This window comes from Culex quinquefasciatus, chromosome 2 (assembly GCF_015732765.1).
Source record: "Culex quinquefasciatus strain JHB chromosome 2, VPISU_Cqui_1.0_pri_paternal, whole genome shotgun sequence".
Taxonomy (NCBI): Eukaryota; Metazoa; Arthropoda; class Insecta; order Diptera; family Culicidae; genus Culex; species Culex quinquefasciatus.
The window spans coordinates 120,699,052-120,716,447 of record NC_051862.1 but is presented as its reverse complement, the minus strand read 5'-3'; the positions used below and the strand labels follow the sequence as shown (position 1 = coordinate 120,716,447).

Here is a 17,396-nt window from a genome sequence, read left to right as displayed (position 1 = left end):
AACGCACGCGCACGTCACGTCATTCCTGAACGAACTCCTGTCATAAATTTTCACCAAGATGGCGTCTCACATTTTTGCTTCCGCACCGCACCGTCCGCACACAACAATTTTTCTGCTGCTGCTCGGAATATTGTCGAGAGAACCCGTTTCTCTACAAAAGCAGCTACCCAGGAGCAACCGAGACAGATCCGTCTTTACCCGCTGGCCGGAACGTGAGACGATAGTGCCAGAAATAAACCGGAGACAGCAAGGCAGAAAAAAAGATCGTGAAAGAATCCCAGCTTCCTGCTAACCGCCAGCAGGAACCGTGTCCGTGGCTAAGAAAAACATCAGAGGCAACATTCGCTGGCCACTGGCCGTAACATTGGGAAAGGCGCGTGGGAATACTCGACACAGAACCTGTTGTTTTCGAGCAGCGGCTGCCGGTAAAAACGGTGTTGTCTCGGGGTCGAGTGTTTTTCTTAGCCACGGACACGGTTCCAGTTAACAGTTCTGTCGCGAGTTTCTTTCTGGCGTCCTGACTCTGGTATTTTTCTGGTTTCTGGTCTGAAGGTTTTGTCTGGGGTGTTTCCTAGCGTTTTTTTTTTCCACTTTTCAACGAGCTCTTCTTTGTTCCCGGCAGCTGTCATCCGGCAGAAACGTTTATTCTCAGATGCTCTTTGGTGTTACGGACACTAAGCCTGTTCTGTGCCGGAAGAAAAACAACATCTCGTAAAAGTACGGTTAAGTGCACACAACAGTTCGATTTGTTTTGGCATCATAACCTTAAAACTCGAGATGGTGTTTTCCTTCCGGAATGGGGACCGCTTTTGGAAGATGGACCAGGAAATGCGAAGAAAAGTCCGAAGGGTTCCGCTCGATGGGACAAATAAAGTCAGCGGGTCGGGTAGAACAGTTGGCAAATGATTGAGAAAATTTGGCTTTGTTTCGCTCCGTCGCCATGTTGGTGAAAATATTTGACATTGACAGGGCGGCTCACCGGGTGATTGCTAGCTGCAGACCGCTCTGACGATCCACCAGGGCGTGGGTTGGTGAATGGAATTTGCAACTAAGTGGGAAACATCACGAGGAAACACCCCAGACAAAACCTACTGGCCGGAAACCCGAGAACCAGAAAAATACCTGAGTCAGGACGCCAGAAAGAAACTCGCGACAGAACTGTTAGCTGGAACCGTGTCCGTGGCTAAGAAAAACACTCGACCCCGAGACAACACTGTTTTTACCGGCAGCCGCTGCTCGAAAACAACAGGTTCTGTGTCGAGTATTCCCACGCGCCTTTCCCAATGTTACGGCCAGTGGCCAGCGAATGTTGCATCGGATGTTTTTCTTAGCCACGGACACGGTTCCGGCTGGCGGTTAGCACGGGTTCTTTCACGATCTTTTTTTCTGCCTTGCTGTCTCCGGTTTATTTCTGGCACTATCGTCTCACGTTCCGGCCAGCGGGTAAAGACGGATCTGTCTCGGGTTGCTCCTGGGTAGCTGCTTTTGTAGAGAAACGGGTTCTCTCGACAATATTCCGAGCAGCAGCAGAAAAAATTGTTGTGTGCGGACGGTGCGGTGCGGAAGCAAAAATGTGAGACGCCATCTTGGTGAAAATTTATGACAGGAGTTCGTTCAGGAATGACGTGACGTGCGCGTGCGTTACAAAATTGGTTTGACAGTACCCCCGTACCGTTACAAGCGTTACCTTCGGTATTCGTCCATATTGTTAAAAACCTGGATTAGAATCCTGCTAGAATGATTCTACTCTACTCTACTCTGTAAGAATTTTGTTAGAATATTCTGACAGAGCGAAATCTGCTAGAATTGGGTCCTAAAATGAAGCTTAGATTTCTGATATTATTGTTTACAGCGATAAAGCTTATTTTTCTGAGTACAATGACCCTTTGTACGACCACAAAGAGTTTAAACTGGATTTTTAAATCAATTTTGAAAAATTAACCTCGCGGTCCTATTTGACAGAAAAGTTCCTACTTGACAGCTCGTTCCAAGGGGACCATAGTTGATCCATCAAAAAAATGTTGTCTTGGCACATTTTTTTTTGCATTAAAATGAAAAAAAAAAGTGATCAAAAATGGTTTTTGATCGTGTTTTTTACCGTTGTACATAAAAATTGACATAGGGCTTTAGTACCCAATTTCATAAGAATTGTGTTAGAACAATCTGGCAGCGCAAAGTTTGTCAAAAATGACGTCATTTTCGCCAAACTACATTGCAACCGCCATCTTGTCAAAAATCGCGTGACAAAAAGTTGCCATCAGAAAAAGTAGCGTCGGCGTCGTTCCGTTGGCCGCCTGGCCAACCCGAATATGGTAAGAATAAAACTATAGGTTTCTTCCTTTAGGTTACTTTAATTCTTCAATTTCAATTCCACAGGCACGGTTTCCATTGCCTCGACCTGGAAGGCTCGATTAATTTTTAGGAAAACTGTCAGCAAAAACCACATGGCCGACGGAGAAACTTCACCATTCCGGCGGCCGCTAATTGGAAATCAAGTTGGACATGCCAAGTTAGACGGCATATTTCCCGAATCCCCCGGAATCCTGCCGATTTCTCACCTAAAAGACACAGGAAAAACGAAGAAAAGTGACGATGAAGTGTAATTGAAAATTGAGTGTTAAATAAATTGATAAAGATTCTTGTGTTATGTTTTTGATATTGAATATTTTTAATTGTATGGTTATTTCCAAAATTTTCTGCCATTTGATTCTAACAAAATTCTAGCAGGATTCTAGCAGAATTCTTTGCCATCTTCTTCTAGCAAAATTCTTACAGAATTCTAGCTGGAGGCCTGTCAGAATAGTTCTAGCAAAATTCTAGCAGGATTCTCACAGAACCGGTTGATTTCGCCGGCTTCTGCTAGAACCGGTTATTGCATTTGAGCTAAAATTCTCAAAGAATTCTTGAGAAAATTTAGCAGGATGATGGCAGCGTTCTAGTAAGAACATTTTCGCTCTGTAAGATTTCTCCAAGAATCCTGCGAGAACGCCGTGACTGGGTTAGTTTGGGTAAAAGCGGTAGGAAGACTACACAATATTCAGAAAAACCGTTTGTATTCAGAATTTAATTGGGTGCGCGATGGTGCTGGCGGTGTGCGCGCACTAAATTGGGTAGTAAAGTCACGTAAAGTCCTAACTAAGTCCTAAGTAAGTCTAAGTCCGACTTCCTTTATCTCTAAGTTAGTGAAGAACTCGTTGCTCGTTGACAGAACGTCCTGCAGCATGCCGATCTCCGGTGTCGGTGTTCAATCTTCGCAAGAGTCACTTCTTCTCGAATCTATCACAGGTTTTACGTAATCCCCTCTATTATCGCTTGCCCTCGAGTACCAGATTCCGGGCCCACTATACTATCACCCGCTGTTGCTTTATCTCTAGCGAATCTCCTTCTCCCGGTTCAACAAAACCGAGTCCGGAACATTCCCAGATCTGAAAAGAAGACGGTCACCCATGTAGCCAACAGTTCTGTAAGTTTTTTGACCGTATTCTGGATCGAATCCACCGTTGCGACCAAAAACCCGGTGAAAATAATTCTCTGCTTCATTTCGAACTTGTTTTGTTTTGATTTTGATGACATTTTGACTGGCCACGCTTCTTAGCTCATGGTGGGATTTCGTCAATATATTAACGAAATGTCGATGCGTTTACCAATTATCTTAGTCTATTGATAATGTGTTAACCTATCTGTCCGGCCCCTAGGTCCTATGTCAATTTTTATGTACAACGGTAAAAAACACGATTAAAAACCATTTCTGATCACTTTTTTTCATTTTAATGCAAAATTTTTTTTTGACAAGACAATATTTTTTCGATGGATCAACTATGGTCCCCTTGGAATGAGCTGTCAAGTAGAAACTTTTCTGTCAAGAAGGACCGCGAGGTTAATTTTTCAAAATTGATTTAAAAATCCATTTTAAACTCTTTGTGCTCGTACAAAGGGTCATTGTACTCAGAAAAATAAGCTTTATCGCTGTAAACAATAATATCAGCAATCTAAGCTTCATTTTAGGACCCAATTGACGCGCTCAAGATTGAAGATTGTTTACGAAACCTTTTTAACAGAAGATAACTACAGATTGTCAAGGGAAACATATTGGCCAATATTTGACAGATCCAAACGTGCTGGACACCGTCCTTTACGCCCAGCAAAACTGGCATTGTTGCAAGCGCAAAACATACGTGCCTATTTATTTTTCATCGACCAATCTTTTTCCCATGACAATCAGTATACTAATAAAGATAACCGGAAGAATTTCTAAAACAAGGTCCAGTTCGATGGTTTGGCCGTGGATAATGTAGAGTCCAAGGTACCGCCTCTTAATCACCCAAATCGACGGTAACATTTCAAAAGGCATCATGTACATTTTGACACTTTCTGCACTCAAAGTAAAAAGTATCCTTTTTTCAAGTTCACCCGTCGTCACCCTTTAAAAGGGTATCGAAAATGTACTGAATTTAACATACCCTTTTGAAAGGGTGACGCCGGGTGAACTTTAAAAAAGGATAGAAAGTATCCTTTTTGAGGATTGAAAGTACCCTTTTGAGGGATACTTCTGACTTTGAGTGTGGGTTATTGCATATTCTAAAAGTACTCCTAATGAGCTTCCTCTCCACCAAAAATGAGCAAAAGTTACTTCAGTAAAGTCTGTTTAATTATGATTTTAAATAAAGTAACATAAACAAAATCCCTCCCATCAGCAGTTCCTGTTTATATAGCCCTGTCAACCTGTCAAACAAAAAACTACATAGGGAGCGTTCTTTTATTACGTAACGCGAAAAATCGGACTTTTAGACCCCCTCCCCCCCCCCCTCGTAACAAAATTTCCATACAAATTTTAAAAATTTTGTATGGAGCGTAACACGGCCTTCGACCCCCCCCCCTCCCCCCTACTGCGTTACGTAATAAAAGAACGCTCCCATAAACCTCGTGACGAAAAAAAAAAGCATCATGAACAAAGCGCCATGTACATTCGGCGAAGAAAAACGAATCGTAACAAAGCGCTCCCTTCAATGCCAGCAGGGTGAATTAGACGTTGGTGATTTCAAAAGGAGTTATGTTTGTTTTTCTTAAATAAAACGACGGAAATAATGTTTTATTGAATTTGGATGATCAAGTATCAATGAAAGCAAAGTTTTTCATCGTTTGTTATTATTAGAACATCTTATTTTGCTTTTATATTAAAACGGGAATTGAAAATGGATGCTCAACATTCAAATGCGTTTTTCTCAAAACGAATGGTTTGTACATGATGCTTTTTGAAATGTTGGCGTCGTTTTTGCCTCCCTCCCCACTGAGAATTTTGGCCCGAGCCTCGAGTCGATCTGGCTCGAGATCGAGCCTGAATCGAGTGGGTCACCTCAATAGACAAATCCAGCGAAAGCTCAACGCTGCTTTTTGATGGTGAGAGATTTGACAGCTCCCATACTAAATGTGTCGATTTTCATACTTTTTGTTAATTATCTTTTAAAATAAAATACTTAACATATGAAAACTATATATTTTTGGTGCCCAAAATTCCTGCTGAATCGAATGGTGTACTTATCCCGCTTGCAAATTTTTTGAGCAGTTTTCATTTTAATAATATTCTTGACACATTTTGTGCACCTAATCAATCAATACTTTTATCATAAATAATCATTTTATTGCTTAAAATTGAGTTTTCCTGAGCTCCCATATTCAAATACATGGAAGCTGTCATTTCTAACACCATTGGCCACCTAGCGGCCATTTCAAACTGGATTCATCTATGAGGAAAGCCCAAATTATCGAGAAATTAAAAGTGAGAGTGTGTGCAACATGGAGTTAAACTTTCTGTGCAGTTGCTGTGAAGGTTCCCATGGCACTTCGAAAAGATTAACTCCATGTTGCACGCACACACTCTCACTTTTAATTTCTCGATAAAGTCAGATTTTGTGCCATACATAAATAAACAGTGAATAATCTCCTGAGCTTATTTCCTTTTTTATAAAGATTAATCAACGTACTAGGGGAGCGTTCTTTTATTACGTAACGCAAAAAAATCGGGTTTTTAGTAGAGACCCTAAATAGGGAGACTGGTGAGGTGAGGGCCTCGTGGCCAGGTGGTTAGCGGCTTCGGCTGCCGATCCCTAAGTTGCTATAGGGCGCGGGTTCGATTCCTGCCTTATCCTCCTGGACTTCTATCGGATGGGCAAGTAAAACGTCGGTCCATTTGCGTAAAAGAGGTTTTGACTTTACTTTACTGAAGTAACTTTTGCTCATTTTTGGTGGAAGGTAGCTTATTAGGAGTACTTTTAGAATATGCAATAACCCAGAAAGTGTCAAAATGTACATGATGCCTTTTGAAATGTTACCGTCGAAATGTCTAATGAACTAGCATGTTAAAAAATAAGTTGTAAAATCTCACGCAAATATCTTTTTTTTTATTCATTCGGCGAAATGTCCATCGCGAGACGTCGCAAAGAAATCCGCTCAAAGCAACAGATTTCTACAAGCACTCGTGCATGTCAAAAAGATGACTGCTCTCTCCTATAGGATCTTGTCTGCACGTTTGTTTGGTTTTTGTTTACCCTTCTGTGAACGCTCTCCAATTTTTGCGCGTTTGTTTTGTTTTGTTGTCAGCTCGCGTGTTTGAATTTTAAATTCGGTCGTGTTTTTTCGAGGTCGATTTTCTTCTGTGAAATTATTTAAAAATTCTTCATTACTGTTGTGTTGTAAATAGCTTTAACTACGTAGAAATGGTAAAAACATCGAATCTTCATTGTCTTTTAATTTAATCTCGAGTTTTTCCCGCAGCGTAAAAGCCTCGCCCCGAGCCAATGTTCCCCGGCAAACGGTGCCTTCAAGAGTCCGTTCCTTAACGCTCCAAAGCGGCCCCGGGAATGTCGCGAACGGAACAGCAAGCTCAAGGACACCGGCGGCGGTGGTCCTTCCCCACCGAAGCTGTCCGCGTCCGAGTACGAAATGATGATCACGAAGATCCTGACGCGCCCGTTCAAGATCCCCATCGAGAACTACATCCCGGAACACACGACGCGGTGCCTGGGGATGAAGCGGCCACCGGCACGGCGCTCCCTGCACGATCCGTACGCGTGCAACGCGCTGGTGCTGTTCACGCCGCAGGAACTGTCCGAGCACGACAAGCTGAAGGCGGACCAGGGCAAGGCCCAGGTTCACGTCGTGGTCGATCCGCTGCTGGGGAACATTCTGCGGCCACATCAGCGCGAGGGCGTGCGGTTCATGTACGAGTGCGTCACCGGCAAGCGGGGCGACTTCCAGGGCTGCATCATGGCCGATGAAATGGGGTGAGGAATTGAACTCTGAACTGATTTCTTCAAATCAAGCTTCTCTTTTGTCCCACAGACTTGGAAAGACGCTGCAGTGCATCACTCTGCTGTGGACGTTGCTGCGGCAGAGCCCGGACTGCAAGCCGGAAATCAACAAGGCGGTGATCGTTTGTCCGAGTTCGCTGGTTAAGAATTGGTACAAAGAGTTTGGGAAGTGGCTCGGATGTCGCGTAAATTGTCTCTCGATCGATGGAGGTTCGAAGGAGCAAACGACGAAGCAGCTAGAGCAGTTTATGGCCAATCAGAGTGCGCGCCAGGGAACGCCGGTGCTGATCATCAGCTACGAGACGTTCCGGCTGTACGCGGGCATTCTGAACAACTCGGAGGTGGGAGCGGTGTTGTGCGACGAGGGTCATCGGCTGAAGAACTGCGAGAATCTCACCTATCAGGCGTTGATGGGACTGAAGACGAAGCGGCGGGTGCTGCTGTCGGGGACGCCGATTCAGAACGATTTGACCGAGTACTACAGCCTGCTGCACTTTGTCAACCCCGGGATGTTGGGCTCATCGAATGTGAGTAATAGTTCAATTTAACTTCATTCAATAGAGGTTGAAAGTCAAAGTGTCGTATTGCTGCCGGGAACTTCAGAGGATATCTGAAGACATAAAACATTTCAAAGCCAAACAGAATTTAACAAGGAAAATCTCAAAGTTATTCAAGTCCCCTCTCCCTTCCGCAGGAATTCCGCCGCCAGTTCGAGAATCCCATCCTCCGCGGCCAGGACGCCAACTCGACGGAATCGGAGCGAGAAAAGGCCACCGAACGACTTCAGGAGCTGTCCGCGCTCGTAAATCGCTGTATGATCCGCCGAACGAGCTCGCTGCTCACCAAATACCTGCCGATCAAGTTCGAAATGGTCGTCTGCGTGAAAATGACCGACGTCCAGACGGAACTGTACAAGAGCTTCCTCCAGTCGGACTCGATCCGGCGCTCGGTGCTGGAAAAGTCCGAGGTGAAGGCCAGTTTGACGGCGCTGTCGAACATTACGGCGCTGAAGAAGCTGTGCAACCATCCGGATTTGGTGTACGAAAAGATTAAGGAGCGCGCGGAAGGGTTCGAGGAGGCGTACAAGATCCTGCCGGCGAATTACAGCGCGAAGGAGGTGCGGCCGGAGTTTGGCGGGAAGTTGATGGTGCTGGATTGTATGCTGGCGAGCATCAAGATGAACACGAACGACAAGATTGTGCTGGTGTCGAACTACACGCAAACGTTGGACCTGTTTGAGAAGTTGTGCCGGAAGCGGGGTTACGGGTACGTCCGGTTGGACGGAACGATGACGATCAAGAAGCGCGGGAAGGTCGTGGACGAGTTCAACAAGCCGGACTCGAAGGAGTTTATATTTATGCTGAGCTCGAAGGCCGGAGGATGCGGGTTGAACCTGATCGGAGCGAACCGACTGGTGATGTTCGATCCGGACTGGAATCCAGCCAACGACGAGCAAGCGATGGCGCGGGTTTGGCGCGATGGCCAGAAGAAGCCGTGCTTCATCTATCGGCTGCTGGCGACCGGCTCGATCGAGGAGAAGATCTTCCAGCGGCAAACGCACAAGAAGGCACTCTCGAACACGGTCGTGGACAACGACGAAGACGGTCAGCGGCACTTTACCCAGGACGACCTGAAGGATCTGTTCCGGCTGGACGAAGCGACCATCTCGGACACGCACTCGATCTTCAAGTGCAAACGGTGCGTCAACGCGATCCAGGTCAAGCTGCCCCCGGAGGACAGTGACTGCACCTCGGATCTTGCCCACTGGTATCACTGCGCCAACAACAAGGGCATCCCGGACGACATCCTGTCCAAGTCGTGGGACATTACCAAGTGCGTGTCGTTTGTGTTTCATCACCGGTCGAACAGCGCCGTCGTCGAGCAGCAAATTGCCGAGCAGAAGCGGCTGGACGCGGCGAAGGGTGGGAAGAAGAAGGAGGAGGAGGACGACGAGGAAGACGTCGTAGAAGCGAGCGATGAGGACAAGGAGAACGACGACGACGATGGGTCCGAGCCGGATGACGGAAAAGACGAGGATTTCGTGCTGTAAGAGAGAGAGAGAGAGAGGGAGAGTTGTTATTTGTTGGCGTTTGGCGAAATAAACATTTATTAAACAATAATTAAATGTCAGTCTCTTCAGTGCTGACTCCGATACATTCCAGCAGCAAGAGACGAAATCTACCGAAGCGTCCGTAATATCACACCCACTTAGGGTCAAATATTTCAGGTTTGGATTCTGGCTTATAACGGACACAATTTTGTCGGTGATGCAACCCATTCGCTCGAAAACAATAATTGTCTGTAGCTGGTGACATTGAAGGATGAACTGGACGTAAATGGCTGGGAAATTCTTCGTACTCATGAAATTCTTTTAAATTCAAATTTTACTGCCGTTCTGGAATGCTCACCGTGAGCAGCTCACGTACGACTTGAACAAACTAATGTACTTGAGGGGTTACATACATGTAGAAAATCACAAAATTTCATATTACAGAAAATTTATTAAATCCACTGAAAATATGATTTTCAATCACCGAGTCAATCACTCCTGACATTTTCATGAAAACATTTCATGATTAAGGGGTTACATAAATGTAAATCGTCAAAAATGTCAGAGGTTGATATGAGCACACATTTAATTTTTTTCAAATCTTTTTACAGGGCATTAAAGTGTACATTTTCATCTAATAACAAAATAAATATGAAGACATTTGGATGTACTATTGCCGGGATATAGCTATTTTAAGTTAGCAGTTTCGGAAAACGGGTGCCACGATATCTCAACACTGCTTTGACCAAATCAGCTCAAAATTTTGGTGAAGACTCCTTAAATCGATCCTGTGTGCATGACGAAGGCCAATTTTCAAAAACTTAATTAAAAAAAAGATAAAAATATTTTTATGTTTTTCATATAAAAAAACGTAAGTTTTTGATTTTTGTATTTTTTTAAAAAGCAAAATTTCATAATCGGGCTTCGTCACGCACACGGGATATGTCTTGGAAGTCTTCACCCCAAATTTTAGCCAATTTGGTCCATCCCATCTCGATATATCGAGGCACCCGTAAATCAACTCGGTGTTTAGAGAAAAACCACAGACAAGTTCGTCACTTTTTAGTTTGAATTTGAACAACCAACGGGGTACAAACTAAAAAAGCGTCAAACGAAAAAGTGACCAACCACCGGGAGTTGAGTGTACCTCCGTTTGACTATTGGGTTCTAAAATAAAGCTTACATTTCTGATATTATAGATTACAGTGATAGAGCTTATTTTTCTGAGTATAATGACCCTTTAAACGACCGCAAAGGATTCAAAATGGATTTTTAATTCACTTTTGAAAAATTTACTTCACGGCCCTTCTAAGGCTTTCTTGTCAGAAATTTACCAACACATTCAAAGTATGTTTACATGGCTGCTGAGATTTGTTTGCATCAGAAAAAACATAACCAAGAAATGTGAAGCGGTCCAAAATTGCGATAACTTGTGTTGTACAAGGTTGAAAAGTAAAAACGCAGCAAGTAAAATCTTTTCTTTAGTTACCCTACGATTTGGAAAACAGGAAAGGAAAAAAATCGGAAATTGACGAAGATTCCGAAAATTAAACACAAAAACAAACAAACACGAAACTGACAGCTGCTCCCATCAGCTTGTTTGCATCAGTACACGTTGCCGAAAGAATACTCATTTTACTATCTCGCCATGTTGTTTGCAGTAGGCCTAGAATGCCTTCTTGACAGAAAAGGTCCAACTTGACAGTTCGTTTCAAGGGGACCATAGTTGATCCATCAAAAAATGTTGTATTGTTAATGTTTTTTTTGCGTTAAAATAAAAGAAAAAGTGATCAGAAATGGTTTTTAATCTTGTTTTTTTTTTACCGTTGTACATAAAAATTTACATAGGGTTTTAGTACCCAATTCTCGTGCATCGATTGGTACTTTTGGTTTGAGATGGCCGTTCTTCAGTGATGTCAACCATCGCGACGCTCATTTTTGGTTCGCGGCACATTTTTTGTTTGTAGTGCTTTTCAGTTACGGAATTGGGTCCTAAAATGAAGCTTAGATTGCTGATATTATTGTTTACAGCGATAAAGCTTATTTTTCTGAGAACAATGAACCTTTGTACGACCACAAAGAGTTTAAAATGGATTTTTAAATCAATTTTGAAAAATTAACCTCGCGGTCCTTCTTGACAGAAAAGTTCCTACTTGACAGCTCGATCCAAGGGGACCATAGTTGATCCATCGAAAAAATGTTGTCTTGTCAAAAAAAAATTTTGCATTAAAATGAAAAAAAGTGATCAGAAATGGTTTTTAATCAAGGGGCTTATGCTAATATGGATTTATAAAGAAGAATAACATTTTAGGAAAATTGGCTGCATTTGGATAAATTTGTTTGGAAAATTACATTAAAATAAGTTCTAGAAGACAGCACCCGCAGTCGAGCAGTTTTTGACAGTTCGCTCCATAAGAAATACATTGTAGAAAAAATCAAAAACTGCTCGAATGGAAGTGCTCCATAGAGCTTTATACCCCGTTCGCACGGGCGAGTTATAGCCGGTTTTAACGAAATGGTTATAAGTTATAACCAAGTTAAAACCAAACCGTTCGCACGGGCCCGAAAGGTTTTAACGGTTTTAACTATTTTGACAGATCACAGCAAGCTGTGATTATTTAGTGTTGTCATTTATTTCCAATTTTTTACGGTGACACGGAATGATCTTGAGAATCGTGGCCACTCTTGCGGTAAGGGCCGATTTTTGTGTTTTTTATCGGTTCCGGGTTTGAGCAGGATTCTGACTATGTGCTTTTACAGAACTTGTTTCCGTTTGGGCTGAAGCTGGTCCGCTGATTCTGGATTCGAACTTTTTCACCCAGGGAATCGCTTTGCGTTGAAGCAGGACGATCTGGAAAAACTGCTGTGTTGTGTTCTCCACGACCCAATTGAAGCCCCCTAGAAAGACCGTCCTGATTTTCGCGATTCACTCAGGTTTACTGTAAATCCGGAAGGTGGCCCGTGGACTGCTAACGGCAAAAAAGGACAAGACAGGCAAGACTTCTTGCTCTACTCTGCTGCGGAGTGTTGGACGTGTCCTGTATTACGTGCTTGGCCTCAAGATCGACAGCTTTCTGGAAGGTCGCCTGAAGATCCGAATGTTTAAGTTGGAATTACGCCCGCTACAAGCTCGGGGTTGGCCGACCGGGTCGCCTCAAGAGAAATACCATAAAAGGGCGTCTCTGAAGCCAATTAAACATGTCATCACCCTACTCCCCCCCATCCCCCCATTCCCCCTCCCTCCCGTTTGTTGTTTCAATTATTAATGACGAAAAAAGGTTTTTGTTAAACAACAGACTGCGCGTCTTAGATGCCGACTCACGTGCATCGAGACATCTCCGACACATCTAAGACGGAATTTTCTTTTTTCAAATTTCTCCTGGCCCAACGAGGCACCCGGCGTGCGCTTGTGTTCTCTCTATCGCTTTGTTGAGTTTGGTCTTGAGAGACAAAACACACATCTGAACGACAAGTACTAGCTAGTACGCGTCCACATTCCCGAATCGACGACCATCACAGGTACTAACGTGGAGATACTTGTAACCGTTTGGATTGAGATAAACTTAACTTGAATAACTTGCCCGCCTTCCCTCGTACCCTGTAGATTGAGCCTGGGGCCGGCTCTGCCTTTTTCTTAAAAAATAATTTGATGACGTGTACCAATCATTATTGGCCACGATCAAGTGCTTCGCGTTTTCCCCATTTATCGCCATCCGTTGCAAGACCGTGAAGAGATCGATCACGAAGCGTTTGGAGGACGCTTTGGTATCGGCATCGATTCGCGTGTGGAATAGCGAATCGTACGCTACACCTGTGGACTGCCAGCCGAGTTGCACGCCTACCGACCGCTGTAGAGCGAAAAGCGATCCATCTACTGACTGGGGACCACCAGCGCACGCGACCACCTGTGTATCATGCCCAGCGACGGCGACTCCGCACACCACACCAATCCTCGATCGGTGCCGCCTATTCAAAACCGGGATAGAACGCATCGCGCCCGTCGAGCCAGCGCAGAAGGATTGCCAAAAAAAGCTGTTGGCACACGGCACGGTACCACCTAGTAAGGAACCTCTCACCTCTCCTCGTGCCTCTTAAGTACGACCTGAACCACCACACGTGGTGGCTCTACGTACACGCACTGAACGCACCGCACTGTACACATGGATCAGTCCGTAGGAGACGACAAGCCAAAAGTCTCCGTGTCTTTTGACGCTACCGTAGCGGCACACTAACCGTGGGGGTAACCCTGAGAAAGTCGAGTCGATTTGCCGCAAAACCAAGGAGTTGCACACATGGGAAAAATCATGTATCGGCGGCCATCGAGCCGGCTGAAAACGTCGTCCTCTTGCCACAAACCTTCAGCAGCACACCCAAGGATAGCCTGAAGGGCGGTGTTCAAGTTGCTCACCAGCGGCGCCCAGACTGCTGGCACCGAGATCATCTGTTCCAGCCTGCGGAAGGACGACTGACATTCACCGAGCAGAAATTAGGGTCAAATAGCCAAACACGCATGATCTCCCCCACCCCACAGTGTTGAGGTAGGTGGTCCAGAAGAGGGTAGAGTACAAGAGCAGCAGGTCGAGAGAAGAGCAACCCGTGGTCGCGGATCGAGAGAAGTGTCCCGCCCCGGCCGACCGAGTCCCGGAGACTAGACGCATGTAGCCATTGTTCCAAGAACGCGATATCGTACACGAAAGCTTCCAGGACAGCCATATTTGCTTGTTGCGATGGAGGATGTGCATGCCGCTTTTGCAGGTTCTCAGGAAGGTGCCTTCGATTCTGGTGATCCCCATCACGTTGATTAGCATCCGGGTTTGGATGGAAGGGAATCTTTTCGCGCGTCAATTTGATCTGAAAGACAAAAGGGCGAATGGGAAGTTCTAACAAGACTTCAAATCGCAATTAACTCCGGAATCGCCAGGTTCAACGGAAAATGCTCGCACAAACCAATGCTCCAGCGTTCGAGCCAATCTTCCGTTGAGGGAATCTGCAGTCAGAGTAGTTTCGCCATCACAAATATGCTTTCGGGGGCTCTTTTGTTTTGTTTCCCGCGGTGATCCATCCGTTCCGTGGATTTGGCCAGTTCATTGAACGCTTTCAGCAAAAAAAACTGAAACAGTCGTCGCAAAAAATGTTGTTTTGTTTCTGTCAATGTCGGACGTTTGCAAATTTTTCCAAAGGCTACTATGAGTTTTCAAGTAGTCGAGTTCGCTTTTCGAGCAGTTTTAACTTGGTTATAACTCTTAAAACCAGTTTTAATCTGACAGCTCGTTGTATGGGCAAAACCAGAGTTATAGCCGGTTTTAAGAGTTATAACCACTTTTGGTCTTATAACCGGCTATAACTCGCCCGTGCGAACGGGGTATTATGACGTTTCGCGTACACACACTAGCGCACCATTTGATTTTGCTGGCCGGACAAAATTTAACCTCAATCTTTTTCGTGTACGTACACGCAATACATGCGCACGTAGATAACTATATTGAGAAGTTCATTTTTCGAGTGATTTTATAGCCTTTCCTCAGTAACTCGAGGAAGGCAAAAAGCAAAAACTGCTCGAATGGAAATGCTCCATTCTCGTGCTTCGATTGGTACTCTAGTACATAGTCCTACGTCAAATCAAATTGAACACTCGGTGAACGTACCCCATCTGGCTGTCAAAATTACTGACGTCATCGCAAATCAGAAAATCAAAACAAACACACAAGGCAAGCAAAAGCAGTGATGCAGTCGTGTTGTAAATTTTGAAGAAAAAGTTCAAAATTCTGTGATTTTGCTTAATCATTTTTGATTATGTCCAAAGATTAGTGTTAGTTGCGTGTTTTAGTGTTACTTCCGAATGGCAATACAAGTGTTACGGTCCAAATTCGTTCCAACCCGCCAAACCAATCGATTCGCAGCGTTCGACTTTGTTTTGATTTGATTCCGTAAAAAAATAATCCTCAAGTTTGACTTGAGCCATATTTGGATTAGGTGTGGGATTGAGTCGGTGAATCACATAATCCGACGAGATGCCCTTTCGGGACTGGAAAATCGTTCGGGTTTTGGCCGGAATCGCGATGCGAATCTGGGCCGCGTCCGGAGCTGCCCTGCTGGCCGCCTTCGTCATGTACATCGTGTACGGCGGCTTCTTTGCCTTTCTGCTGCTTCTGTTTGCCGTTTCCGGTAAGCTTCTCGGGTGCTTTGGATCTCTTTGTCCTGTGTAAAACGATTCTGTTTCTTTTAGGAATTTTGTACCACGCGCAGGACAATCTGCTGTACCATCCGGATTTGCCGGCCAACTCGCGGATATTCGTGCCGGTTCCGTCGATGCACGGGCTGCCGTACGAAACGTTGCACCTGAAGACCCGCGAGGGCATCTCGCTGCACGCTTTCTGGATTCGCCATCCGGGTGACAAGGGTCGGTACGTTCCGACGATCGTGTATTTTCATGGCAACGCCGGAAACATGGGCCACCGGTTGCAGAATGCCGGCGGGTTCTTCCACACGCTTCAGTGCAACGTGCTGATGGTGGAATACCGCGGGTACGGCCTGTCCGATGGAGCGCCCAGCGAGCGGGGCTTCTTCCTGGACGCGAAAACCATTCTCGATCATCTGTTCAGCCGGCACGACCTGGACCACAGCCAAATCGTGGTGTTTGGTCGTTCGCTGGGCGGTGCCGTGGCCATCGATCTCGCTGCGGACGCCGTGTACGGTTCCAAGTTGATGGGCCTAATCGTGGAGAACACTTTCACGAGCATTCCGGACATGGCGGTGGAGTTGATTCATCCGTGCGTCCAGTATCTGCCGCTGTGCTGCTACCGGAACAAGTTTCTGTCCGTGCACAAGATCCAGTTTGTGTCGGCACCGACGCTGTTCGTTTCCGGCCTGGCCGACACCCTAGTGCCTCCGAAGATGATGACGATGCTGCACACGCGCTGCGGAAGTACCCGGAAGAACATGCTGCAGATTGTGGGCGGATCGCACAACGACACGTGGGCCATCAGCGGGTGAGTGGGATTGATGGATTTTTGTTAAATTTGTTCAATGATTTACGTCTGTTTGTCTGTGATTTTGTGATAGACGGAGCGTTGAATAACATAGTTAGATGCACTCTAGATACTTGACTTTCCCGTCGTAGGTGTTAGGGAAGCGCCAATTCTCTGCATTTTGAAAACATTCGAAAGGTTATAAAAGAGGTTTGGATTGTCACACAATTCACACACTTTGAACGCCTAGAACCGTGTAGGAACAGAGACTACCAGTCCAGTGGTTCTCAACCTTTTAAGTTCCATTTCCCCTTGGCTGGTCGATTACTGGTTGACTGGTCTCCTTTACCGGATGTTGTTTTGGACGACCAGCGGACGTTGCAGGTTTCAGGTTTTTTCGTTTTATTCAGTATCCAGCAAAACCTCACCGAAATTCTCAATGTGACAACTTGTCGACTTGGCGACGAAGCGTCGAAAATCGATGCAGTGCGTTTTTTTAGCGATTTTCCGTTGAAAAATCATGCTTTCTAATCAAACACATTGATGCCATTTACTGGCCAAAAAGATAAAATTCAATGCACTTTTGATCATAATTTCTATTTTGCGAGACCATTTCTCATCATTTTGGTGGCACACACATCCACACGCAAGATCAGAGGTTAACTGCTTATCGAAAGTCGCCATCAATATCTTTTCACTTGCGCTAACGTTTTCATATCGCTTAAGATATGAAATTGCTTCCAACTACCGGCAACATGTTCTTTTGAACATTAGTTAGTCACTCACTTGAAAAATAATCCCGAAACATGTAAATAGTTAGCAAGCACCATCAAAAAACAAACGTGCTAAGTCTTTTGACGTTTCAATTTTGACTACCCATTCCAATCGAAGGCTAAAGTAAACCGAGCGAGAAGCGAAGGCAAATAAAGAACAAAGCGTGGCCACCAACACCACCAACATGCTGGTGCAGCGCCTGTTGGAGTGAGCAAGTGCTGCCAGGAAACTTTCGCTATAAATGCTACTTTTCGTGAGTGTTCGCTTAAAATTTCATCAATTTTGGCAGCACTAAGC

The 17,396-nt window shown here is 45.0% G+C and overlaps 2 protein-coding genes across 2 annotated transcripts in view; both read left to right on the top strand.

Annotated features, from left to right (window-relative positions):
• The first annotated feature begins 6,587 nt into the window (after positions 1 to 6,587).
• Positions 6,588 to 9,427, top strand: LOC6038603 (DNA repair and recombination protein RAD54-like). The gene is made up of 4 exons (XM_001848328.2): positions 6,588 to 6,716; positions 6,772 to 7,280; positions 7,339 to 7,834; positions 8,002 to 9,427. The coding sequence occupies exons 1-4, from the start codon at positions 6,714 to 6,716 to the stop codon at positions 9,355 to 9,357; spliced, it is 2,364 nt and encodes a 787-aa protein (XP_001848380.1). The 5' UTR covers positions 6,588 to 6,713; the 3' UTR covers positions 9,358 to 9,427.
• A 5,608-nt stretch (positions 9,428 to 15,035) lies between these two features.
• The window catches only part of LOC6038604 (protein ABHD13), a 37,795-nt gene continuing 35,434 nt past the window's right edge, over positions 15,036 to 17,396 (top strand). The window contains exons 1-2 of the mRNA XM_038255506.1: positions 15,036 to 15,522; positions 15,584 to 16,346. Of these exons, the coding sequence (XP_038111434.1) occupies positions 15,369 to 15,522; positions 15,584 to 16,346 (917 nt within the window). The 5' untranslated portion in view covers positions 15,036 to 15,368. The remainder of the gene's footprint in view (positions 15,523 to 15,583; positions 16,347 to 17,396) is intronic.